The 25,231-nt window shown below is 42.5% G+C and overlaps 1 protein-coding gene across 13 annotated transcripts; it reads left to right on the top strand.

Annotated features, from left to right (window-relative positions):
• The first annotated feature begins 421 nt into the window (after positions 1–421).
• klc1b (kinesin light chain 1b) lies at positions 422–24,722 on the top strand. 13 transcript variants are annotated; one of them, XM_081724379.1, is made up of 17 exons: positions 422–495; positions 1,129–1,243; positions 8,786–9,053; positions 9,415–9,645; positions 10,571–10,649; positions 10,839–11,067; positions 11,460–11,547; positions 12,081–12,182; positions 12,848–13,021; positions 13,754–13,853; positions 14,620–14,672; positions 14,903–14,970; positions 15,081–15,189; positions 15,738–15,890; positions 22,484–22,608; positions 22,969–23,026; positions 23,687–24,722. In XM_081724379.1, exons 3-17 carry the CDS (start codon positions 8,805–8,807, stop codon positions 23,759–23,761), a joined length of 1,893 nt encoding a protein of 630 aa, XP_081580505.1. In that variant the 5' UTR covers positions 422–495; positions 1,129–1,243; positions 8,786–8,804; the 3' UTR covers positions 23,762–24,722. The 13 variants fall into 13 exon arrangements, with proteins under 13 accessions (XP_081580505.1, XP_081580507.1, XP_035387362.1 ...); XM_081724381.1 differs by having other exon boundaries at positions 440–489; positions 1,132–1,243; XM_035531469.2 differs by having other exon boundaries at positions 443–525.
• The last annotated feature ends 509 nt before the right edge of the window (positions 24,723–25,231 follow it).

Raw genomic sequence — 25,231 nt, 5'->3', positions numbered from 1 at the left:
AATTTATTTTTGGAGAAATGGTCAATAGAAAGAATGAGATAGATTGCTTGATGGTCTGATAAATCCCTCTGGCCTGTAGTACAGTCATTAACTCTGTACCTATCCACGCCAATCATTAGAAAGTAATCCAACTGTAATATCCAACAGTTGCTTTAGGGCAGTGTAGCAAAGCAAAGTTCAAAAACACTACTCTTTAGGAGAATAATGTACATTGGCTTGTCGACTCTGCGAAACTCATTTTGTGAAATACAAAATGTAGTAATGAATTGGTCAATTAACGTTAAACTCTAGCTAGAAATTTCAAGAAGTCTTAGAAAACAAGACCCAGTTTTAGACGATCCGGACGTGGTGACGTGGCGATTACTCAATAGTAGACCGAATCTGGTCGCGTGCCCGTTTGATAACCCCGCCCTGTTCTAATGATTATTACGTCATTTTAACACAAGCAGCTACGCGTTGGGTGTCGAGGCGAAACAAGACTGACGAAACGTGTGTGTATGTATGTGTGTGGTCTCCTCGTTACAGGTAGTGGACGTGTGTGTATGTGTGTGGTCTCCTCGTTACAGGTAGTGGACGTGTGTGTGTATGTGTGTGGTCTCCTCGTTACAAGTAGTGGACGTGTGTGTATGTGTGTGGTCTCCTCGTTACAGGTAGTGGACGTGTGTGTATATGTGTGTGGTCTCCTCGTTACAGGTAGTGGACGTGTGTGTATATGTGTGTGGTCTCCTCGTTACAGGTAGTGGACGTGTGTGTATATGTGTGTGGTCTCCTCGTTAGAGGTAGTGGACGTGTTGGCTGTGTAGCGCTAACTAACTAGAATTTATATATTTATCCCAATCCTGGAAGAAGCGTTTGAAAATGTGCACAATATTAGTTTGACTAGTTAATTTTACACTTGTGTGAACTTTGTTTTAATCATGCAACGGTATCTTTCATACAACTAGATGTTTATCCATCTAGCTGGGTAGTTTTAATTTGAAGTGTGTTGACAAGCTAACATATCTTAGCTGGATAGCTAGTAGGACTTGGCGTGAAGTGCGGGAGGCGTCGTCGGTTTGCTAGCTGCCGCTTTTGTTAGGTTAACAAGCTAAGCTAGCTCACAAAATATTTTTTAAACTCCACTCCTAGCAGGTCGCTGTCGATCGGATGGCTTCATGAAATCTCTTCAGTTGAACATCTCTCACTGGAACTAAAAAGCCAGAGGATTTGCCGCACACTCGTTTCGTCGGATATCGACAGAGAGGTATGATGTCATGTTAGCTCCCTTGTTAAAGGCTGGCTAATGCTAGCTGACTCCCGAGGTTAGCAACCTTTTTGTGCAATGTACACTGCTATGTCTACTGTTTGTTGTTCAATCGACTATAACACTTTACCAGACGTATCGATAGGACAAGTCAAAGGCAAAGTCCTAGGCAGATAAATTGGCTATATAGCTAGCTATGTTGGCTAACCTTACTAGGTTGTAAGTTGTCAGTGCTAGTTAACTGTTGCTAGCTAGCTAGCGACTAAACCATTTCATGTTGTTAGTGCAGTTCGTTATCTTAGCTAGGATTCTAACGTTAACTGAATATCTACCCAACTGGCTAACTAGATACAGTGCTTTAAGTCGTTGATCTCTAGAGTTTGAGTGGTCAAAACAGATTTTTTTTTATCATGTCTGCAAATATAATGGCCGAACTTGAGTGAACCGAGGGTGTAATTTTATAAGCGAGCAGTTCTTTTCACACATCCGATGATGGAATGTCTTGTGGTTGCCAAGAATGGTGTCGAATGGACCTGCAACACCTATGCCACCAGACGTTTTATTTATTGATGGCAGTAAAATACTTTGTCAGGGGATGCTGTTGGTTCTCTCATTAATATTAAATGTCTACGGTTCATTTGTGACAAGGTGTTTTAAGAGGCCAGTGGCATATGGTTTGGCGCCTTTAATGCACAGCAAGTGTGTCTGGTTTGTGAGGAATGTATGGATAGTGACGATTGTCATGCACACTCCCATCCAGACAGGAATAATTTAATGTTAGGATTTTTATATTGACACTAAGCAGGTTGACACATGAATTGCTTAGTCAGGATTCTGACTGCAATGACTCTGACTTTATATATTCTCGTATTTCTAATATTTTGTTGATCACTTTTAGAAGAATAATTTAATGGTACTAAAAATGAACGTCAGCACACCTTAAAAATCTGTAACATTTGTCATGCTCTGTAATAATTGTATTTGTTATTGTTCATCCCATAGCATAGTGTGCATCACGTCAGTTTTGCACCTGCTTGCATACTTTGGATGTTTAGAGAAACCAAGCCTGTGCCTTTTGTGTATATAGAGCAATCAAGCTTATGATTTTTCTTTTTAAAGCTTGAGGGTGAAGTCATTTTTTGATTTTTATCATTCTATTAATAAGTGTTAGGAAAAGGTTTATGGTCATGTCTTGATATAACCTCTTGTTTGTCCTATACTGGGTTAGATGAAATAATATGCAAGCTGTTTCTTTGAGTAAGTAAACAAAAACTGATTAGAAGGTCATCAGTGGTTATTTGGCAGGTGCAGATTTCATAAGCGAGTGTTATTGTAATTGAAATCTAGGTTAATTTTATACTTAGAAATCTAACTCCTTTAAAATTAGCTTGAGTGGTTTTGTTTGGCTTATTGCTTAAAAAGGTTTAGTGCTGATTATTTGTAATGAATCAGTTTGATATTATAACTTTGCCCATGTTTTTTTAAAGGAGTGTCTAACCCCCCCCCCCCCCATTTTAAAGAACAATGTACTTATTCTGTTAGACAAACAGCCACTTCTAGCTTGTATCTCACTGTATAAAGGTGCTTATTCATTGCCTCAGCATTGTCATACTTGACTGACCGTTTTCGACTACAGCAGTGACTGTCGTGCTGCGGGGTGGCGGAACCCATCCATCGTGTAGGGCACAAGATCAAAAACTTGTGCTGTGTTTAGGTTGTTTACCGAGGCAGTTCTGTTTGCGTGGAGCTGTTACTAGAGCTCTGAAGGACTGTTTTTTTTGTTTTTTTTTTCTTTTCTTTTCTTTTCTTTTTTTTTTAATGGACTGCTGCATTTGTCTTTAGTTTACATGCAAACAAACACAAGCATACAGTAGTTTGCCTGTGTGTGTTTGGGGAGCTCACTAGGCCAGTGTGCAGGGGAATAGCCCTGGGTCATGGTCACTTTGCCTCAGCTGTCTGCTGCCCAGACCGCACCCTTACTGCCTACGCATTCAGCTGTCTCCCTGTTGGCCTGCCTGCTCTTTGTGTCTGGTTCAGTGACTTGTTCCCCCACCACCAGCCGAACCAACCCAGCAACCAAATGTATATGTTCCTGGTTTGTTTTTCTGGGTAGTTTTTCCTCCATGGTATATTCAGGACACAATGAAGAGTTAATACAATTGTGATTACCGTTCTTAGACAAAGTTATAGTGGATGTGGTGTAAGACTGATGCAGCCATGCAGGAGCGCTTGATGACGGTGCAAACGGAGTAGTGGATCATCACGAACTTCCTCTCTGTGTAATTATGGTGTCTGGACACTGAAACCTGCGTGCTCCTCCTAAATAGAAATAGTCTTTTGGAGGTACAGTTTCGCGTAACTAGATTATTTTCCGATCTTGGAAATGGCTCAGTTTGGGAATAAGCATGATGTCATGTGCAGATGTGAATCATCTTGAGGCCTATAGTTGCAAATTATGCAGTATATTTTTATTTGAATGGGTTTTTTTCCTTCTGTCCCTGTTGCATGAATTCTGGTTTTAATATCTGCTAAACGTTTTATTTTCATATGGTTATGACTGTGTATGTCTTAATAAAATGTTGCTTTTCGTTCGGCTCAAGCACAGCCAAACAGAGGACAGTACAGACTGCCCTTAGCGAAGCTTAGAGCCTTATCAGAATGTCTTTCAAAACTGTGTGAGCCCCGTTAAGATTGTCAGGATGCAAATGATGCTAGGGTGAGCTGGAGGGAGTGGCCATGGCTGCAGTGGGAGAGGCTGCCTGCAGGATGCTGGCTTTAGGAGCAGGGGTCGGTGGGGTCAGTGGGGTCACTGAGCACTCATGTGAAGAGGAGGGGTGATGCTGAATGATACAGTAATGGGTATGGGATGATTGTTTCTGGTGGTGGGGACTCCTGCTAGCCTGTAGCCCACCTCTCTGGTATGAACTATAGGTCTCTGTAAGCATATCTACTGCAGATTTCACTTGTTTTTTCTTTCTCAGTCACCCTAGAACTATCCTCTGGCTCCCAGATACTGCTGTCTCTACTGCATACACTCAGCTAGTGTGGGTAAAGGGGTCTGTGATGGCTTGAAGGATTTAGTATTATTTGTAGCAGCTGTAAATTCCTGGGCTCGAGTGAGATCCTGTTTTTGGTGCATCATCCCACTGCATTTTCAATGTAAAGTAAACCTGTGTACAGTGCTTTGCCTTTGCATGTAGTCTAACCTGAACACGATGTTTTGTTTGTGAGTTAGTGCTGGGTTAAGAAATGGAAAATGGAACATCCTTTTCCCCTGGTGGTGAGTTGGCTCTTGCAGCAAAGCACAGACTCAGGCTACAGTAGCACTGTTTCCTCACTGCATGTGCCTACCTCTGATGTTTTTGTTGTGAGCGTATGTACATGCATGCAGAGTGTTTGCATATAGAGGCTTGTTGTAAGCGTTGGATCATGCTTTTTTTTTTAATGTAGTTCTTTTGGTTCTGCAGAAGTGCCCCCCCCCCCCCCTCTCTCTCTCTCGCTCCCTCCCCCTCTCTTCTTCCCTGGCTCCCCTCCCCCTATCCCTGCACGGAGGGTGGGGCTGCTCCCTGATGACTCGGTGATGCTGGGAAAGGCTGCAAGAAGGTCATAATCCCGTTCTCCTCTCATCAGCACACCCGCAGCCCTGGTATATTTCTCCAGGCATAGGATTTGGTCATAGATCAGATTTGGATCAGGACCTTTCATTTGGATTAGCCTTGTCGGTGGTTAGTGTTGCTACGGTAACACATTTTGGGTGTGCGTTGCCGTGTGTGAGTCATTGTTTCATCAGTGTGCGACGGTGCTTCGCTATGAGTATCTGCTGCTGGCACTAAGGTAGGCTACCCCTAAATTACCGCTACATGTATTGCTGATAAACAACCACTCTGTGCCTCACTTGTGCTCCAAGCTGACATGCTAGGTCTGCAAAACCAAAACTAGCTCTTAAAGTTTTAATTTTATAAGGCCACATAAGGAATGATTAGATTGTGCTGGTGTATGTGTTTTCCCTAATTAGTTTTCAAGAACGCAAATTTTATATCAGGTTAGCTGTCCAGTATGTGAAATTGAGCTTGTGCAGAGAGCATGTAACTATCATTTGTATTTATTCGTTTGTTTGTTTTATTACTGTTCATGCTTTTATTTTGTTTTTGTTACACGAACAAACCATTGTTTTTGAGTTATTCACATAACCATTCAATTTGCTACATGGATTCAGGTTTCTGCAAATGGACAGAGTCTGTATGATCAAGGGCAGAAAGGAGTATGTGAAATGGTTTTTTTTGTTTAGCAGACATGTTTCAGGAAAAACTACATACTGCTGACAGTCTCCATAAACAGGAAACAAATGATGTTGCACATTTGTCTTCTGCAATGAACAAAATGAGAACAACCTCCAAGTAAATTCATTGTGATGAGTAGTATTGTAATATTTTATAACAATCTGCTTGTTTTATTGATTTGTAGCTACTTCTGTTACTAGGTTTGCCCTTCAGTACACACTATGAACAGTCAGTATCTCTGTGGTCATTTGTATATCTTGGGTTAACAGGTTGAAACTACCCCTATATTCTGTTACCTGTTTAAGCTTCTTTCCATGCCGCTGCTCAGGGCAAACACCTTTCATCTGTGGGAGAGCTTATTTCACTGAGAGGATCTTTAATGCCAGATTATTCCCACAGAACACTAGACTCTGAGAGTTTAGGAATGGATGTTATGGATTGGTTAAATGTAAGTTGTCAATGCTAGGTAGTTAATTTTATTCACACTTTTAAAAAGGTTTTGTAAACTTTGAGAGCTGTAAAGCTAAAATTTTGTTTTCCTTTTGGCTTTTCATATTAAGAATAGATCTGCAAAAGGCTTCATTTATAGGCTATTCTGTTTCATCTTTATTATGAAAAGATGTTGCTGCATGTTCTTGCATGTCTTGTAAAATGCTCACCTGGCATCTTAAAGAATGCATCACAGATTGGCCCATACCCAAGCTGCTGATTATGACCTTAAGCATTATATTTATGCATGCTTTCTGTTGCAAACTGTTATTCGTTTGATGTTTACTTTTGTTGCATGTTTGGATGTCAGTATCTGATAACCTAGGTTAATTAGTGTATACCTTCAGATGCTTTTCATGTCCTCTTTCAGCAATCTTTAGCAGAAATTTGTTTTGTTTTTTTGTTTTTTTTGTTTCTAAATATTTAATGTTTTATTTTACACCAAGTTGTCCTAGTGCTGGACTGGTCTCACTTTGCTCATTTTAAGTTTCACTGTGTTTTAGAATTGCAGCTCTGCTCTGTCATGTCTGTATCACCCAGACACCTGGTGGGCAGCTGCTATCGTAACATGCCAAAGCTGCTGTGCTTTGAGAGTTCTTGCCACAGAGTGCTGGGCGATACTTTTGATATTCCGTCCACAAACCCAGTACCTCTCTTCAAACCTGCTTCTTCAACCTGTAGACTGCGCGCAGGTCTTTGCTGACGCACACAAACTTGTTGTCTTGACATCTTACATTCTGCTGTGTGCTTGTGGCCTTATCACCGAGAGCTGTAGTTGAAGGATAGTTTTATTCTTTTCCTTCCTGAATGAGCTGCACTCTCTGCCTTCCATTTGGTCTGTTGAGGCAGCGTGATTACAGGCTGATTCATCAAACACTGACTAACAGCTTAAAAGACCCTGTGCAGTCTTAGCAAAATTGGTCAGACCAAATAAATATGTTCTGGAACGTTTGAAGCTCCTTAACCAGTCTACCTCTTTTGCTCGTGTCTTCTGAGGGTCTGTCTTCCCATACTCATGTTGCAAAACAAAAAAAAAAATTTGTTTATATTGTATGTTCAAATTCCTCTAGGAGATGCTTGACCAGTGCATTTTACAATGGTTTGTTGTCTCAGTACCGACATGGGTTGGGTACAGTATCGGCGGCAGCTCTAAGGCTTTTGTACCGTGGCGTGCCTTCCAAATCCAGGGGATACAGTTCAGTTCCTGAGGAAGCCTGTACACATTGGAACTTTGTTTCAAAAAAAAAAAAAAAAAAGTCAAACTATATATTGGTATTTTATTCTGAACATTCATCTTGAATTTCACTTTGCTTTTCAAGATTTGAAGCCCAATAATGTCACGAAAGCTAGAACATTTATATACTCAATGACAGGAGTGTGCCATAAAGACACGCCTCCAGTCATGAACATATGGTGAAGCTTGAAGAACAGCTCCCAGTCACACTGTCAACTGACTTAGTAATGATCCTTTTAAGAATAATTTGATTGGGATCATTAACGAGCAATGAGGTTCTTTTGTAAGTGCTTCGCTCCCTGCTAAATAACCAGCTTCAGGCATTGGATGTTTGCGTTTCAGAAGTTTGCATCCTGCTGGCAAGTTATCCCATTCCATTTCCTCACTGCTAGCACGAGGAGTGTAGTGATGCACAATCATCTATTGCTCTTTTTCTAGTAGCGTCACTTTCAGTCAAACCGCCTCCGTGCCGATGGAAGCATCATAGACTGACAGTGACCGTTGCCAGCACAAAGAACACGATCCTTTCAAGTGCGGCGCCAGCGACTCCTTCACCCTCCTGCTGAGCAGACAGAGCTGTGACTCTGTTTTGCCCCTGGTTCTCCTCATGTCTCTGTGACAGTGATGGTTTTGAGGATCTGAGTGAGGGGGTGGTGTAGTTGTACATAGAGGGAGCGAGAGAGAAAATGCTATGCTGAAGCTCTCATTGAGTTAGTGAACGTATCTGGAGGCAGATGGTCCTCAGCTGGAGCCATGCGTTCAGACCTGCTCTTGTATTTCCCTTGCTGCCTTTGTGGCTGTAATCCACATCATAACCAGACTGGGTCTCATCCAGGGGGGGGGGTCCACATTTAAAGGCTGTACTGTTCGCAAGTCGACTTAAACAGGGCAAGATGCTTGGATGATGCCATGAAAAGGTTCTGTCTGTCCCAGTCAATTTCTTGCATTGCAGGTGATTTTGTTAGAAATTTGTTTATTTTAGAATTTTAAGGATAATAATGGATCTTCATCTGTTAGGCTCATTTTGGTAAATGATTTTCTTGCTTAAGCAGTATGCTGGTTTTCTGTTTGGTCTTATGCCATGTTTAGCTTGTGCTCTAAATTCTAATGTAAAACATTTGATGCAATTTGTCAAATTTTCCACAGGGCTCCTAAAGAGGTCAAAAGTCAGTACTACACTCAGTCTATTACTGTCATGCCTAATATAGGGATTCAGATGGTCTTATTAGTTGTAATTGAGGACAGAGTGAGCATTAAGAGGTTCAAGTGGAACCGCATGAAGGCATTCAATCACCAGCTAATCCACCAGCAATATTTGTGTAGTTCTGTCTTTGTTGGAAATTGTTTGGCAAATTAATTGTGGCATTTAATTTGTTTAATCTCTTAATACTTTAGTTAGTTTAGTTGGTTCATGACATGAATTAATAATGTGACCATTTATTTGAGAAGCTTAGATGTGCTGTATTTCTCTAGCCTTTGTTTGACCATCCAGATTACCCTTTGCTTGCGTCAACTCCTGTCTTGTCTACACATCCTCAGGTTTCCCCTCTGGTAGAAGATGTCCACAATGGTGTATCCCCGTGAAGAGAAGCTGGAAAAGCTCTCGCAGGAGGAGATCATCTCAAACACCAAGCTGGTGATCCAGGGCCTGGAGGCGTTGAAGAGTGAGCACAATTCCATCTTGCACAGCCTGCTAGAGACCATCAAGTGCCTAAAGAAGGATGAGGAAGCCAACCTCGTGCACGAGAAGTCCAACCTGCTCCGCAAATCTGTGGAGATGATTGAGCTAGGCCTGGGGGAGGCACAGGTGCGACTGGTTTGAGTCGGGATTTTTGTTTGTGGGGATTAGGAGTCTACCCAAGGTTGTTACTGGACATGAAAAACCAAACCCGAGTCACTACTGAGAGTTTCCTCTTGATCTTGTACACAGTTATGCTACAGTTTAAGATAATTTGGCTAAACACTAAAGATGGAATGAGGAACATGCCTTTGGAAAAAGATGTGATTCACTCAAGCCTGTCAACCATGTTACATTGATTCAACCATTTCACTGCGAGTTGTACTGTGTATGACTGTGTATGTGACAAATAAATCGAACTTGAACATTCGTCTCATCCCCTTTGCATTTCCTTCTCTCTCTCTACTTGGCTGTGTTTTTGTGCCTGCAGGTCATGATGGCACTGTCCAACCACCTGAACGCAGTGGAGTCAGAGAAGCAGAAGCTGCGTGCGCAGGTGCGGCGCCTGTGCCAGGAGAACCAGTGGCTGCGTGACGAGCTGGCCAACACGCAGCAGAAGCTGCAGAAGAGCGAGCAGAGTGTGGCCCAGCTCGAGGAGGAGAAGAAACACCTGGAGTTCATGAACCAGCTCAAAAAGTACGACGAAGACGTTTCGCCCTCGGTAAGAGAACCGCCCCGGGGCTTCTCTCGTCTCCGGTCTCACCCTGCGGATGCTATGACCCATTATTACAAATAGCAAGGTTAAAAAAAAAACACTAGATGAAATGGTGGTCGGTGAGCTAGCAAACCTGCTAGCACAATCACATGCATGAGCTACCCAATCGGTTTGGCCATTCGAATCCTGTTTGTCATTGTGTGTATTTTCCAGGAACTCGTGTGGTTGGGTAGCGATAGGTTAGGTCATCAGGCTGAATCTCCAGGTGTTGCACCCTGACTTTCTTATTGCCTTTATTTTCATGTTGGGAGCAAAGAAGCTAGAGCTGTTGGGCTCTGGGAGCAGCTCTGCCCCCAGGCCTGGACTCTGGGCCGACTCTCCCCACTGGGCATGTTTAAAACTGGCCAATCGAGGCTAAAGGTTTTGAAGTCTGTAAAAATCTGCCAAAACCAATCTCCTTTAATCATTTGCCTTTTTTATGACCTCTTCAAGATGACATTAAAAAGTATCTAAAGCAGAAAAAGGTGAGAAGAAACGGCTCGGTTTTCATAAATTTTAAGTTGCTTTAGGGAGATGACTTGTGGCATCTCGTAATCCATGCTGTTGTCAGTAACCAAACACTAAAAAGGAATTAAATATCATCGTTGTGACGGTGTCTAACAACATGTTACGGATCGTATGCGGTCATTCTGTGCCACGCTGTCAAAACACATTTGGCTGTAATTGGCCACACCTGTTATTGCACGTCGGATGTTGTTCGCCACCTGAGAAGGCTAAATCCCTGACGGGCCGTTTAGTTCTGCCTTCAGCGTGTGGGTTGCCTACTTGTTTGTTCAGTCATTGTCAGCTCGTGTCACTGAAATGACATGCCTTTTTGACAGACAGCTTCAGAAGTGCTATTCTCACTGTGTTCTTTCCTTTGCTTTTCCAGGAGGAGAAAGATGGTGAACAGTCAAAAGACTCTCTGGATGACTTGTTTCCTAACGACGAAGAGGAACATGGTCAAGGCAGTAAGTGAACAGCTTCGTGCGTCTTCCCCTACTCGCCTTACTTGACTGGTGTACTGTCATGTGACTCGTAGCTTGAATCTTAACTTTGAAAAACGAGTGGCTCTCGGTTTGATCTGTAGCGAGTCTCCTTTCGCAGATTGAACCATGTGTGTTACTTTTGATGGTGTGTTTGCTCCCCCCCCACTGCAGTGCAGCACCAACACAACAGCGCAGCCGTGGCTGCGGCTCAGCAGGGCGGGTACGAGATCCCGGCACGTCTCCGCACCCTGCACAACCTGGTGATCCAGTACGCCTCGCAGGGCAGGTACGAGGTGGCGGTGCCCCTCTGCAAGCAGGCTCTAGAGGACCTGGAGAAGACCTCGGGCCACGACCATCCTGACGTCGCCACCATGCTCAACATCCTCGCTCTCGTCTACAGGTCGGCACGCGAGAGTCACACGTTTGCCGTATGCTTAGCGCAGGCATAGTCGTTCACAACTGAATGAGCACAGGTTGGCTTAGCCTTTTGAGTAGGTTGTTTAGTAATGTTTGTTTCAATATAAACTTTTCCACTGGTCCTCACAGGACAGTTATGACAGTTGACTGATTCTGGGAGTTTATAGTAAATCTACTTGCTTTTAGCCGGACTCTCGGCCAGCTGCTGGAACTCATCGGTAGTTCATATTATTAGATCAGTATTTATATTTCTGACGCTTTATGCTTATGCTTACCCTATCAGTGCTTTCAGTTAGTTGCCTGTGTCAGTTCAGTTACTCATTCAATACCAGTGGGTAAGTAATATGTGTCCTTTCTTCTCTGGCTGCCATTCAGGGACCAGAACAAATACAAAGAGGCCGCGCACCTGCTCAACGACGCTCTGTCTATTCGGGAGAAGACTCTTGGCAAAGACCACCCTGCGGTAGGTCAAAGCCATTTGCCACAACCCTTTTTTCCTGCCTTGCACTGCAGGCTGTAGTCACTCCATTACAGGGGGTAAATGTGAAAGGTTATTCATATGTTCAAAGTTTGTTGGATTGAAACTTAATAAAAACACATTCTTAGCACTCACTCTTCTACACTGAGAAAACGAAAATTATTTTGGCAAACATGTTTTGTTTAAAAATTGACAGCTAGAGTAATTTCCTTTGCAGCTTGCTGATACTCTGTGCTGTCTGCTAATGATCCGCTGAGGAAATTCAAGTGCAGATGTATAGATTACCTGTATTGATCTGTCTTATGAAACGCCATCTCCATTATAAGTATATTGCATTGCAAATATCCTGTATTACTACCCAATTAGATACTGTTATATTAGAGTTTGTGAGTAAGTCTAGATACCTGAGCCATGTTGATGGGCTTCGTTCACTGGTGTAGAACGATTCTTCTAGTCCTCAGCGTGGCTCCGTCAGATGATTCCTGCGTCTTGCTGTGTTCGTGCATGCTGTGATGCAGGTGGCTGCCACTCTCAATAACCTGGCCGTGCTGTACGGGAAGAGGGGCAAGTATAAGGAGGCAGAGCCACTGTGTAAGAGGGCCCTGGAGATCAGAGAGAAGGTACATGGACACAACCGAGTAGCACTTCTCAGGAGTGGTCATTTTATCTTTTAAGGCTCGACACAAAATAATCATCTGGTTTTTTTTATCGATTCAACAGTTTTGTTCGTAAGATGTTGCTAGAGAAGGTGTTTTTAGGTGTGACCAAATATTTTAAGTTACGAGGGAAATCACAAGCTTAATTTTTGTTTTGTAAATAAATTTGTGTTGTTAGTTTCAAATTGTGTTTGGTAGAAGGAAAAACCGAACCAAATGACGTACAGCCAAGCGCTTAATTCCTCTCGTCAGATTTCTGTCAGGGCTTTGTGAATGAGGGAATCAACAATGCTGATTTGAAATGTCCACCAAAAATGCAGCTTGTATCAGCACAAAATGTTGACATGGTGGAAGAGCTAGAAGATGAAGACCCTCTTGCCATGAGTGGGATTGCTTAGGGCCTGAGAGAGCTGTACAGCAGCCCTTCATATTGATTCATCCTCTATGAGAGCATGTGGATTCTGAGCACACAGCAGAAATCTTACACCCACTCAGATGAACATGCCTGCTGGAGGGAGCAGCCCAATACTGAAGGGTGACGCTCGCCGGGACCCTTGCCTACAGAGGTGTCTAAGACAAATGTAAAACTCAAGTTATTTTTGTGTGCGTCTGTCTCTCTTGTGTGTCAGGTGCTGGGGAAGGACCACCCAGATGTGGCAAAGCAGCTGAATAACCTGGCCTTGCTGTGTCAGAACCAGGGCAAGTACGAGGAAGTGGAATACTACTACTGCAGAGCTCTGGAGATCTACGAATGCAGACTGGGCCCTGATGATCCCAACGTTGCCAAGACCAAGAACAACCTGGTGATGCTCTGCTAACCACTTCAGAGCAGACATGTACTTCACTGATCCTTGAGAGTGCTGTGGTTTTTAGCACTGCTTCAGAGCTGCATCTGCATAGAGAAAGAGCAGCCCTTCTATTAGGAAATATTTGGGCTCAAGCTGCAGTTCAACTTTTAGTGGCTATACTATGGATGTTGAGGATGCTTATGATATCCCCACATTGAATAGACCTACAAGTTTAATTTAAGTGGTAAAAGCCACTACTGATCTTTCTTTTGTGTAGTTTTGAGTAGCTTCTGTTTTTTTTTTCTTCTTTTTTTTTTTTTTTTTTTTTTGCAGCGTTAGAACAAGTGAAACTCTCCCACTGAAATGTTTTTTGGCTCCATAGCAAGCTGTGGGGGGGAAAAAGGTTTGCTGATGGAAGGGAGTTGATGTGCACAGCTCAGGCTGGGAAATAACGCCACTAGATTGTTCACGTCTCCTTTTATGCTCTTCTCCTTGACAGACCTCACAGTAAGCTGTTATATTAGCTGCACTCATTTGGTGAGTGTGAATCAGAGAAATGGCTTTCAGGAGTAGCTTTAGTGGAACTACACAGTGCAGAAGAGCCTTGTGTGCTCATACCTGCGGTAGGATGTGTATAAGCTTTGCTCCCAGTCCCAGTATTCACACGGTCATTGAAGGACCTTCAGCGTTTACTAATGAAATGCAGTGGAATATTCTGGCTCTGACCTCCTCTCTGGTTCTCCACAGGCTTCATGCTTTCTCAAACAGGGCAAATACAAGGAGGCTGAGATTCTGTACAAAGAAATTCTCACACGTGCCCATGAGAAGGAATTTGGATCAGTGGATGGTGAGATTCAAACTCTTTAACACTAAAGTTTTATGAGCTGTTTAACACTGGGCCTAATGAGAATAATGTAACTTGTATGTGGAATATATTAGACAGAGCTTTCTAAATCTAATTGATGAACTTGATTCCATTGTCTCCCTGTCCTCCATTTAGCTTTCCCTGTTGTTTTTGTTGAAATCCACTCCTATTCTTACTCTTATAAAGCAGAGATCAAGGCCATCAGTCAGCAGTGGGTTTAAATAACGGACCGTGTTCTAAACACAGTAAAAGGCTCTACACCTCAGTCCCATCAGCCAAGAATGTAACAGCCAAAAGAATTTGCTGATAAAACACAAATTTCTGGCAGCAAATAAAGCTTCTGGTCATCTTTAATGCTGAATGCCTTTTTATTGATGTTTGGTGGTGGTGGTTTTCACCAATGTCCAAAAGTTGAATTCTTTTGAAACACGTCGGGGCTTTAGACATTGACATCTTAATTGGTTTGATGTATGCCCTCCCTTTTGTCACAGATGGAGCTCTAGAGACAGCTGAAGACATGAACCTAATGTCTTTACCCACCTGATTTTTACAATTATTGCATTTTCATTTTAAAAGTGGAAGCAGAACACGCTGACTAACGGCGTCGTCGGTGCTTTTCCGGCATCTATAGGGTGACGCCTAGAATAGATTTGATAGAAAAATGATACAAATTAGATCATGTGCTCTGAGACTCTGGATGCAGTGGGCATAATTTCATATTCTGAGCCACTGATGTGTCTATCCACAGCTGAGAACAAGCCAATCTGGATGCATGCTGAAGAGAGGGAGGAGATGAGCAAGGTGGGGTGTTTTTAAAAAGATAAACCAAACACGCAATCAAAAGAAACAACAGCAACAACAAAGAGGAATGATCAGTCTCTAGAGACACCACATTGGATCATTCTTTTTTTTTTTTTTTTTTTTTTTTTTTTTCCCTCAGAAAATACAATAATGTACGATAAGGGGTCTCAAAGCATACAGAACATGTCTGGATATGTGTAGTTTATAGCTGTGGTCTTGTTTACTTCCAGGGCAAGCACAGGGACAACACTCCTTACGGAGAGTATGGAGGATGGTACAAAGCCTGCAAAGTCAGCAGGTACCACAATGCAGCCTTGCTGCATGTTTGACACCTGAGACTGATTTTTGCTGTTTAACTCTGGACTCCTGTTTTGTCCTGTCTTTTATCTCGCTGTTTCTTGTCCTCAGCCCAACTGTGAACACCACTCTGAGGAATCTGGGTGCTCTGTACCGCCGTCAGGGCAAGATGGAAGCTGCAGAGACCCTGGAGGAATGTGCCATGAGATCCCGCAAGCAGGTGGGCACCATTAAAAACCAGCCCAGGGCTGCATGAGGCTGACTGAGTGAGACATTGAGATTTTAAGATGGTGCACTCAAAATTTTAAAGCCCTAACTGATGGTTCTTAAATTCTTACTTTGTTTGTTTTTTTGTCTTGTCAGTTACAGTTTATAAAGGGGGGGCATAGTGTCTTGAATGCTGTTGCATATCATGTTGATGTCCTTTTTGTTTTGTTGTTTTTTTAACTTTCTCCCTTGGCTTGCTTTGGATGCCAGAGCAACTCAGTAAGTCATTCAATCTAAAATGGGAGCATCTAGTCTTGAGTCATAAGCGCTTCATTGTCCATGAACCTCCACCCCAGAGATCAAGCATCGCAGATTCATTAACTCCATTGTTCCATGTCTAATATAAATGGCCACTCCATTACATGCAGCTCTTTAAAAAAAAAAAAAAAGGACCTGTCGAGTTGGAGTTCTACATTTGAAAAAACCAAACGGAACGTGTGTGCACGTGTGCCTTAACGCGCGCGTGCTGGTGTAAATGTGTGCGCGTGCGTCCTTTTTTAGGGGACTGATCCCATCAACCAGAGCCGTGTGGTTGAGATTCTGAAGGAGGGCGATGGGGACAGGAGAAGGAGCAGAGATAGCATGGCCAGCGTTAAGTACGACAGCAGCTCGGAGGCTGGAGAGGAAGTGAGTATGGGCATAGTGTGGAGCGGGGTAAGTACACATCCACCACAGCATCCAATCACAGAGCAGCGGCACTCGAAGGCAGCTCGGAGCAGCCTCGCCCTGTTCCTCCGCCGGAGGACTTCACTGCTCGACACGAGGCCGCTCTCCCTGGCACCGTTAATGTGGTGTCTCCTAGTGCTCAGCGTATACTAAAGTGACTTTGCGATACTGATTTTAATAACTGCTACTGCAGTTGAATGCAAAATTTAAGCTTAATCCATGTCTGCAAAACCAGAACCTGAAGTCCGGAATTGATATTTGGATATTTTGGTACCTGTGAGGTATAGGCATGTAAGGCTGCTCTGACCTGCTAAGGTGCCTGCTAATATTTACGAGGAACCAAAAGCTGATTGACTGTCCTGGCATATCAGAGTTTAAGTGTAATTGTTTTGCTGTTGTCTTTTTATTCTTCTTTTGCCTGAGATGTTCTTGTGTAGCTTGTCTGTGCTAGTGCTAGTGCTAGGCATCCGAGCATTTGTGAAGCGCAAATGCACGGACACTCACTCCTCCTGCAGAAGCCACAGTTACAGAAGCCCACTTCCTCCCCTCACACCCTTGGAGCACAGCACAGTCTAAAAGAAATGGCTGTTGGTCCCAAGCTTTTTCTTGAGCTCCTTTAGCGCCACTGTGTTGGGGCTGAGTCACTCAAATGAGAAACCTACATTTTGTTTCTGAAAACATTTAACATCTTCCAAAATGTTATGAATAAATGATTTGGCATAAGTGTGTAGAGGTCAGAATGGCCTTAGGACACATGGGGGCTTCTGCAGGGGGGAGAGGCGCCACATTTCCGTGCGCCTCTGCACCATTCCTTGCCTCGCCTCACCACACCACACCACCCGCACTACTAGTCTGCGTTTGAGTTTGTTTGGCTTGGCTATTTGCGCTGCACGACTACAGCAGTGCTCATTAATCCACACCACCATCGCTGCTGGCACACCCGCACTCACTGTACTCATTTGGGCTTGCGTTTGCAGCACAGACCATATTCAGCATGTGCATATTCCAAAGCATGGTACAGGGTGTTTAGAGCTGTTGGAAATAATGTGTGATTTAACCCACCACTAAAGCTGATTTGAGGCATGATCACAGCTATGGTATCTGTTGAAGTACAGTGTAGTATATTCTCTTGAGGTGTGTAAGGAGCTTGTTGTGAAACCCAGTGTATGTTGAAAGCCCTGTTTGGTCAGATGGCTCCCAGTACTTCAGGCTCTCTGTTTGTGTGTGTCTCTCTCCAAGGTCAGATGTGGAGCTGTGTGGCACTTTATTGCCTTTGTCGCCATGATCATATTCCTGGCACTGCAAATCATACTGGGGAAATCCAGAGAGAATGTGTGCTCTAAATAAATCAACTTTATAAGCATGCCTGCACTGTGTTTTTAGCTTGTTTATATCAACACCCAAACAGTAGATACAAGCCTTTGTTTTTAGTTACTTTAAAGTAAATCTGTTTAGGATGCACCAAAAAAGCCATTTAACAGTAAATTAATTACTGTCTATGCAATTTGTATTGTATAGTATATAAAAATGTGTGTGTGTGTGTGTGTGTGTGTGTGTGTGTGTGTGTGTGTGTGTGTGTGTCTCAGAGGTAGAAAGAAGGAAAGCGAGAGAATATGGTGTCGGTTCTATGCAGTCTCCTGCAATGCTGTGTTTGTTCTGAGCTGAGGCACTGTGAGTGCAAATGCTGGGTGCAGAGCCCAGGCATGGGCTCCAGAGCAACTAAGGGAGCCCTGCACTTCCACAGCTAGTGTGTGCAGGCTGCAGAGCTGGAGGCTTGCCAGGGCTCCTGAAAGCCTCTGCTGTTCTGAGAGGCAGGCACCCTGCTGCCCTGCCAGGCTGGGCTGATCTGCCATCTGCCCACCAGGCACTGATGCCTATTTGAAGTGCTGATGCAGCACTGGGGCAGGATGGTGGTCACCTGGTTCTTTCAGTTTAAGTGCTTTGTGGATTATTCATGTGATGTGTGGGGGGGGGTTCACTTATGCATGAACACTATGACTGTGGCCTTTTTTATTTATTTATTTATTTTTGCCCCTTTTTAAATTTTGCGTTGTTTAACCGCATGATGCTGCGTTAATGCTGAATTTAGTTCTCTGTTACTAACCGACTTCATCCAACAGTTTGTTGTTGCTGCTGCTGTTGTTGCCATGACAACCAATCAGCCAAGGAGAGCATTTCTTCTGGATGTGGTGGATTGTACTCCCTTCGTGATGTCTTTGCCTCCTTTGTGGAGATGGGTCTGGACAAAGTGGCAGTAGCAGTGAGCATTAGATAGACCAGCCTGTGAGAGTTAGGAGGTTTATGATGGCAGTCATGTAAGAAACATAATATGAATAACTTTGGTTAAGTAAGCACACCCATTCAACATGTCCTAGAGCAGGTGGCTTATTGTGTCATTCGCAGAGTTCAGTAGCCTTTGGTTTGCTCCTTATCTTACCTTTGCAAATGAGCACTGCAGTATTTCTCCTGGCAGGAAAGGGAAGCACACGCCGAGTCAGACAGATAATGAACACGACTTTATTCTAGCTAAATCTTCAAGTGTCTGCATTATGACAGATCATCCACACCCAGACCGGTTCTGTCCTCTCTTGAGCATTACATTTCTTGTAGCACTTGCCAGGGGTGTGTGTGAAGGAGAGGGAGAACATTTCCCTTCAAGATCAGTCCATAGTGTGCAAGGTATGTTCCTGCCTTCCTCACTGCACAGGGCAGTTGGAGTTGTCACCTGTACACTCTCACAGTAGACTATAAGCAACGATCTGACCTAGAGGAGCACCTACAAATCCCTCAGCCACATAACACCCCTGCTACTATTAATGCCCTTCTAGGGACCTAGTCTGCTGATAGTCCACCTATAAGGTTCGGCCTACTTCTGTGTTTTGTGACTCGAGTGCTCATGCTGGACAGCAGATTCAAAAAATCATAGCAGATGGTCAACGTGCACCGTCTGCTTCTCAGAGTGATTTAATCGGAACCTTAATAGCTGGCTAGTTGCATGGGAAAATGGTACACCTGTCTCTCGTAATATGCACCTGTCAAACACTCGTGCATGACTAAAGTAAAAATGTACAAAACTAAATTCTGATTTGGTAAGTAATTAACCAGATACTCGCTTTCAAATGACGTTTTGTCAGTAAGCCCATAAGATTTTAAACATCATAGTTGAGAACTGGACAGAACGGCTGCAGTGTGGATTTTGCAGAGGTTAGAAAAGGGCTCTGCTCGCATCCAGCTAGATATGGACAGCTCCCTTGTTGCTAGTTGAGGCCATTTAGTGTTTTGTTGTGATTCTCAATGGTGTGGTTTCTCTTCTTTTTTTTTTTCTCTCTCTCTCTCTCTCTCTCTCTCTCTCTCTCTCTATTAGGCATAAGCCATCAAGATTTTTCCTCCACCCTTTTCTCCCTCCACCATCACATAGCAAAGGATGTTCTTGTTGTTCCCTCTGGTCTCTTAACTGCCCACCTGCAGAAACATCCTCTTCCATTCCTGGTGTCTTCGGAGAGACTGCTCCCTGATGCTTTCACCTGTTGGGACGTGTGCTTTTTGCTCTCATTGCTTATTCTGTTTGTCTTCCTGTGGTTTCACTCCTCCTCCTCCTCCTCCTCCTCCTCCTCCTCCCTACTCCCCCACCCTCACAACTGTAAATATTTCTCAGTCTGTACCCCCCCCCCCTCCTTTTGCATTCCCTTGTTCTCATCTGGCTCTTTTTTCAGATCCTCAGCTCTTGGCTTTAGCAGATTCCGTTGGCCGTGTGCGTTCGGTCTTTAGAAACTGAACATGTATGAATCCCGTTTCTTTTTGCTGTGTAGTCTATAAAGAGTGGGTTCTGGGAGCTGCACTGCATCACAGTGTTTCATTTGGAATTTGATTTGTATTGTGCCGTTTAGAATCATTTTGTTTCTTCTCTGTTAGATTTAAAATGGCATTTGTTAATATTGTAATAATTTTAGTGGCCTAGACTTGAGTAGATAATGTTTGGCAGTTTACAAAGTTTTTGATAACATGCGTGCCTCTATTTTGTAGATTTTGTTTGTTTTTTGTTGTTTGTTCATGATGTATGATTTTTGTTTGCAAACTGGCTTTTTGATTTAAATTGGCAACATATCCAAAGGTTAATGTGATAAGGAGGTAAGACTTTGTCTGTAAACACTAGCTAATAATTAATTAGACTGCTTAAGGTTTTTCAAAAATAAAATCTTATAGAAAGAAAAACCTTGTGAGGTGAGGTAGGGGGTTAACATCTCAGATATGCTACACAGTCCTTTGTATTATTGTTGTACTTGAGTATTGATTTTTATTTTACACATCATGTTTACAGTGTTTATTTTAAGGCTTGCTGTGTCTTTTTTGTTTTGAAACATTAGCTTGGTAAGGCTAAAGCTGGGACTCTGAACTGGTTCTAGTCCCTGTTACCTGCTCTGCACAGTGGGGCAGAGCAGCAAATGGTTTTCAGCTTCTGTAGTGTTAAAAAAAAAACAACCCAAAATCATCCAACTGCTGCTATAAGCACAGCGTCAGGCAGGTCCCCTCCGACCATTGCCCCTAAAGCTTAATCTATTACAAGACTAGTGTAACAGTGGTCAGCACTTTGGGCCGTCCAGCAATGCGTGGTTAGCATTTAACCTCCATTTTTACCAGAGCAGCGAGGCATTTAAAAAGGGAATGAGGAGGACTATTTGACACTAAGAGACGAGGTCAGCACATTGAAGCTCTTTCAACACAACATGCTGTGGTAACGCAAAGTTACTTTTGTGGAGCTCCATATGTACAAAGACGTTACATTCAGCTTATTACTGTAATAATAACAACAAATGAACAATAAATATGCTTAGCTAAATAAACGTTCTTAACACAGTAGAACCGAGATCAGCTGTGGGCTAAATGTGCAGACTTATCTGGAAAGTATGAAGGTTCTGGACAAAAACTATGTAACCCTTTTAACTGCGCCTAAGGGAAACCACACCCAGATGCTGTACATGTCCTGCTCCATACAGCGTATGCTGTCGGATTCCAGCGTTTCAGTCATGCTGAAGTGTAAGCTCCAGCTTCACTGAAAACACCCACGCTTTAAGCTAATGTAGAGGACATTCATTAAGGTTCAGCTTGGGAACTGAATGTAATGTCAAGGGTGCACTTGTGTAGTTATGTTCATGTACTTGGACATTATACACATTTTAGTTCCTTTCATCTATTGACTCAGCATTACGATTCTTCTGATGGACATGTGCACGCTCACCGAAAGACTTTCCAGAGGTAGTAAAGGGTTTAAAGGTGAACAAACATTTATCATGTTATTCTAATAGACAATATTGTTGTGTTTAGTGTAATGTGGATTATTTATTGAGCTGTCCTTTATTGAAATAAATATATAAACTGTAACTTTGGGTTTTTTAGAACAGTAGTATTGACCTCTGTCGACATTATCGTAGAGAGTAGAAATCCATATACATATATATATTCATCTGTCTGCATTGTGATGGTTGTTGAATCAACTCTTGTTGATATCCTCAAATAAAGCTTTTCATTTGTGAAGGTATGGCAGTGGTTTTTCATCAGTCATTTTAAGGCCAGATTCAGTCCACTTAGTTCCCATTCAAATGTTGTAAATAGTAAATATGTCCTCTTGCTAGACACCAGCTGGAGAAGGTGCGTGCGCGTGTGCGTGTGTGTGTGTGTCCTTGGACTATACAGTAGTGCTGTGGACACCCTGCTGGTGGTGATTATATATTGCAGGCTAAACCTGTTCATAGTTGATATGCAACTAGTTCAACATGTGTATATTTTAAAAAAATCTGAATGCTTTCTGATTGAGTAAATAACTTTTTAAGCTCTGAGATGGAATAGTGTCATCAATGAAAGTAATGGACATACAGAATATTGTAGTTCCCAGAGTTCATTATGGTTGTAAAACGCAGTTCTCTACAAGAATAAAGGAGAAAAAGCTATGCATTGTGTGGGTGCATCTAATGCACCTGTGATTGTGTTCAGAAACTTTGGCCTTTCTGTTGTTGATAAATGAATTGGTCTGTTTGCTGCAGCATCACTCTGGCAGCAGGTGTAGAGAGGAAAAAAAGACTTCATGCATATATAATCAGAAAATGGGCTCTTTTCACCTGTGTATGTATGAGTACATTCTAAATGACACGTTTAAAAAGAAAACTATATAGTGCAGTTGTTAAGTTAGAACTGCAATGCCCACTTTGTGTGGGGAAAAATTTTAAATTAACCATCCAGATAAATGAACATTGTTGGTAGCTTTGTGCTTGGAAAAAACCCTTCAACACTTTGCTTATGTCTTCTTTTGATGTTGCACCATGGAATATGTACTACTGGCAAGTTCAACATTTTTCATGTTAAAGTATGGCAATGTGGGTCAAGAGAATTCTGTGTGTGTGTTAAATGTCTAATCAGTGTGTGCATGCTTAAAAGACAGAAGTGGGACTACAGTCTTGTGAATCATCACATGGTTATAATGTAGTAATTGTGTAAGCTGTGTTTGGAGAATGCTGGTGGACCTTTTGCACACTTGTGTTTTGTGGGTGTGTGTAAAGGTAAGATCTGTACTGGTTGTGGGTTTGCAGGACGGTAGCGGGATGCTTCAGCGCAGCGGCTCCTTCGGGAAGCTGCGGGACGTCCTGCGCAAGAGCAGTGAGCTGCTGGTGAAAAAACTGCAGGGTAACGGACCCCCAGAGCTTCGCAGCACCAAGTAAACACCCAAACGTGCTATAAAGCTCTTCACATGCACAGTCCGTCAGCTAAAAGCTGTCCTAAATTAGACCTCTTATTGCAGTGGTGTTCCAGTTTCTACTGTGCACATTTCACCATTTTAGATTGATATACAAGTTATAGTTGCTGAAATTGTGACTTGATATTAATAACTGGTCCAGATCTGGTTGGCCCTTAAAATTGGACTGGAATGAACCAAGATTAAACTAGTTCTCTTTTACAGGGGCCCATGATACTGATGGCTTTTTGCACTTTTAGTGCGTTTTAACATTAACAATGCCTTTGGCAACTAACTTGTCTCCATTGCTTGTACTGATGTCATTTGTATTGTTTTAATCAGTATGAAGCGAGCTGCCTCCCTCAACTACCTAAACAGGACCAGTGACGATCCCTTCCAGGTATTCCCACATCACTGAGACTCTGGAGCGTGTTGGATATTGTACCCGTACTGCAGCAGAAACTTGTATATACAAAACCGTATCCGCTTACTGTCACTTTGGCTTGTATGTGTATACAGGCCAAAGTGAGAGACCTGACTTTTGGGTTTTCATTGGCTGTAGGCCGTAATCATCAACATTAAACATTTGAAATGTATCACTCTGTGTGTAATTAATCTATATAATATAAATGTTTCACTTTTTGAATTGAACTACTGACATAAATGAACTTTTCAGTGATATTCTAATTTATTGGGATGCACCTCTATATAAGATACAGAAAGCCTTCATGTTGAAGGGTTTTACCACAGCAGCAGATGACGGTGCAAAGCAGCCATTTTGATGGGCCCTCAGGCTTGTGCCGGCAGAGAACAAGGAGCAGCTGAGGTGTAGACAGTGAAATGTTTGGTTATGGACCAAGAGGCTTTAGTGATGCAAATGTAAAGTAACACATGACAGTCACTCTGTCCTGTTACCCCTCTTCTTTCACTCTTTTTCCCTTTGATTCTCTCTCTCTCTCTCTCTCTCTCTCTCTCTCTCTCTCTCTCTCTCTCTCTCTCTCTCTCTCTCTCTCTCTCTCTCTCTCTCTCTCTCTCTCTCTCGTCTGCATTTGTCTCTCAGAATCCAGGTATAAGTAGATTGAGAGACAGCCGTGGGTTGAGCTCCAGTAATATGGATCTGTACAGTGGGAACTGAGAAGAGGCCCCGACAGATCAGCTGTCTGACCTTACAATGACTCTCCTCTTGTCCAACCCAAATCATCATCATCGGGGAACCCAAACACTTGTCCACTCTCAGGTTTACACTGTCTAGCTGTTGGTGGTGTAAAACCTACCTTTCGCCATGGTTTCTCTGTTGTCATCTCACACGTTACATGTATCTTGGTGTAATGTTTTCCAAAGTAGTTCTTCTCAGCCAAAGATGAGCTTATCCTGGATTAGCCCACAACGAGCCAATTAAAAATATGCAATCATAGCAGTCAGTGTATTGGTTGACTGTATGTTGACATTTGCTATAATTGTTTCATTTTAGCTGTGTCCTTGCTTGTTATGAAAGGTACTGAAAGACAGATGAATACTTTATCATTTTAGGGTAATGTGGCAAGCGAGGAAAGTACGAGGGGAGTAATTACTATAAATCCTTTAGCGTAATACCAGCCTTTGCTGGCTGTTGGTAACTATGGCATTTTTAAATGAATTATTTATTTTATGACTAATGTCCTTTGGGTCATATAGTAGATTCGTATTACCTTTGTTTTTCTGGTGAACTTTATGAACATAATCTATAGTGGGAATTGTGAATGCTACTATTTTGTGTTTTATATAAAACTCCCTCTCTCATTTTATGCTTTTCTGGCTTTCACCCTGATGTAAACAGTAATGAAACGTGGTTGTCAGGGAGGAGGACAGCTGGCTGGTTCTTCTAGACTCTTTTAATGGGCACTGTGCTCTGGGGGTCCTGGCCTGTTAATGCATCTTCACTATAATAGGGGTTATGGTCAGGAACATACTGGAATTGATATCAATGGTTCCTCCATGTGTCATGTAGAAAGTTTTAATTATTACCTGAGTTTTTAGAAATAATCTAGGTTCTTGGCTTCATTTGTTACTGTATATCACATGTTTAAAAAAAGTGAGTAAAAAAATGACAAAGGGAATGATCAATGTGATTTCTTTGCCTGCAACTGCTGTGCTTCAGTTGTTAACATGATGGATGAATATATACTTGGACTGTTTTGGTTTTTTTTGTATTTTGTTTTAGTCCCTTGTTTAAAGAATATAGATTATCCATCTGGATGGTAAGATTGCACATACATAGCATCTTTCATTTGGAAGTCTCAAGCTGCTAAATGTTGACTGCTGTTAAAACAAATCTGCAAACACTTCAAGCATGCTAAAATGTGGTCTTAATGCTCCCCAATATAGAAATATTCATGCAATTGTTGGGGAAAAATGATGCACTATAAGAAATATGCAAATTAATCAGTCTGTCCACTTTATATAGCAATGGAACATTTTCTCAGGGTATGATCAGGTTTGAGATGTTTACATGATAAATATGAAACTGCCATCATGTTACACTGCAAAACACTTTAAACGTCAAAAAAATGTTAATAAAAGCTGTAATGATACTGTCAGTGTTACAATGTCTGACATTTAAACAATT

Source organism: Electrophorus electricus, chromosome 12 (assembly GCF_041902795.1).
Source record: "Electrophorus electricus isolate QZ-2024a chromosome 12, ASM4190279v1, whole genome shotgun sequence".
Taxonomy (NCBI): domain Eukaryota; kingdom Metazoa; phylum Chordata; class Actinopteri; order Gymnotiformes; family Gymnotidae; genus Electrophorus; species Electrophorus electricus.
This window is presented reverse-complemented; position numbering and strand designations above follow the sequence as displayed.

Coding starts and splice junctions, on each gene's coding strand:
- klc1b (XM_081724379.1), top strand. CDS start 8,805: ATGTCCACAATGGTGTATCCCCGTGAAGAGAAGCTGGAAAAGCTCTCG. Junction 9,054..9,414: donor TAGGCCTGGGGGAGGCACAG/GTGCGACTGGTT, acceptor TTGTGCCTGCAG/GTCATGATGGCACTGTCCAA. Junction 12,183..12,847: donor CCCTGGAGATCAGAGAGAAG/GTACATGGACAC, acceptor CTTGTGTGTCAG/GTGCTGGGGAAGGACCACCC.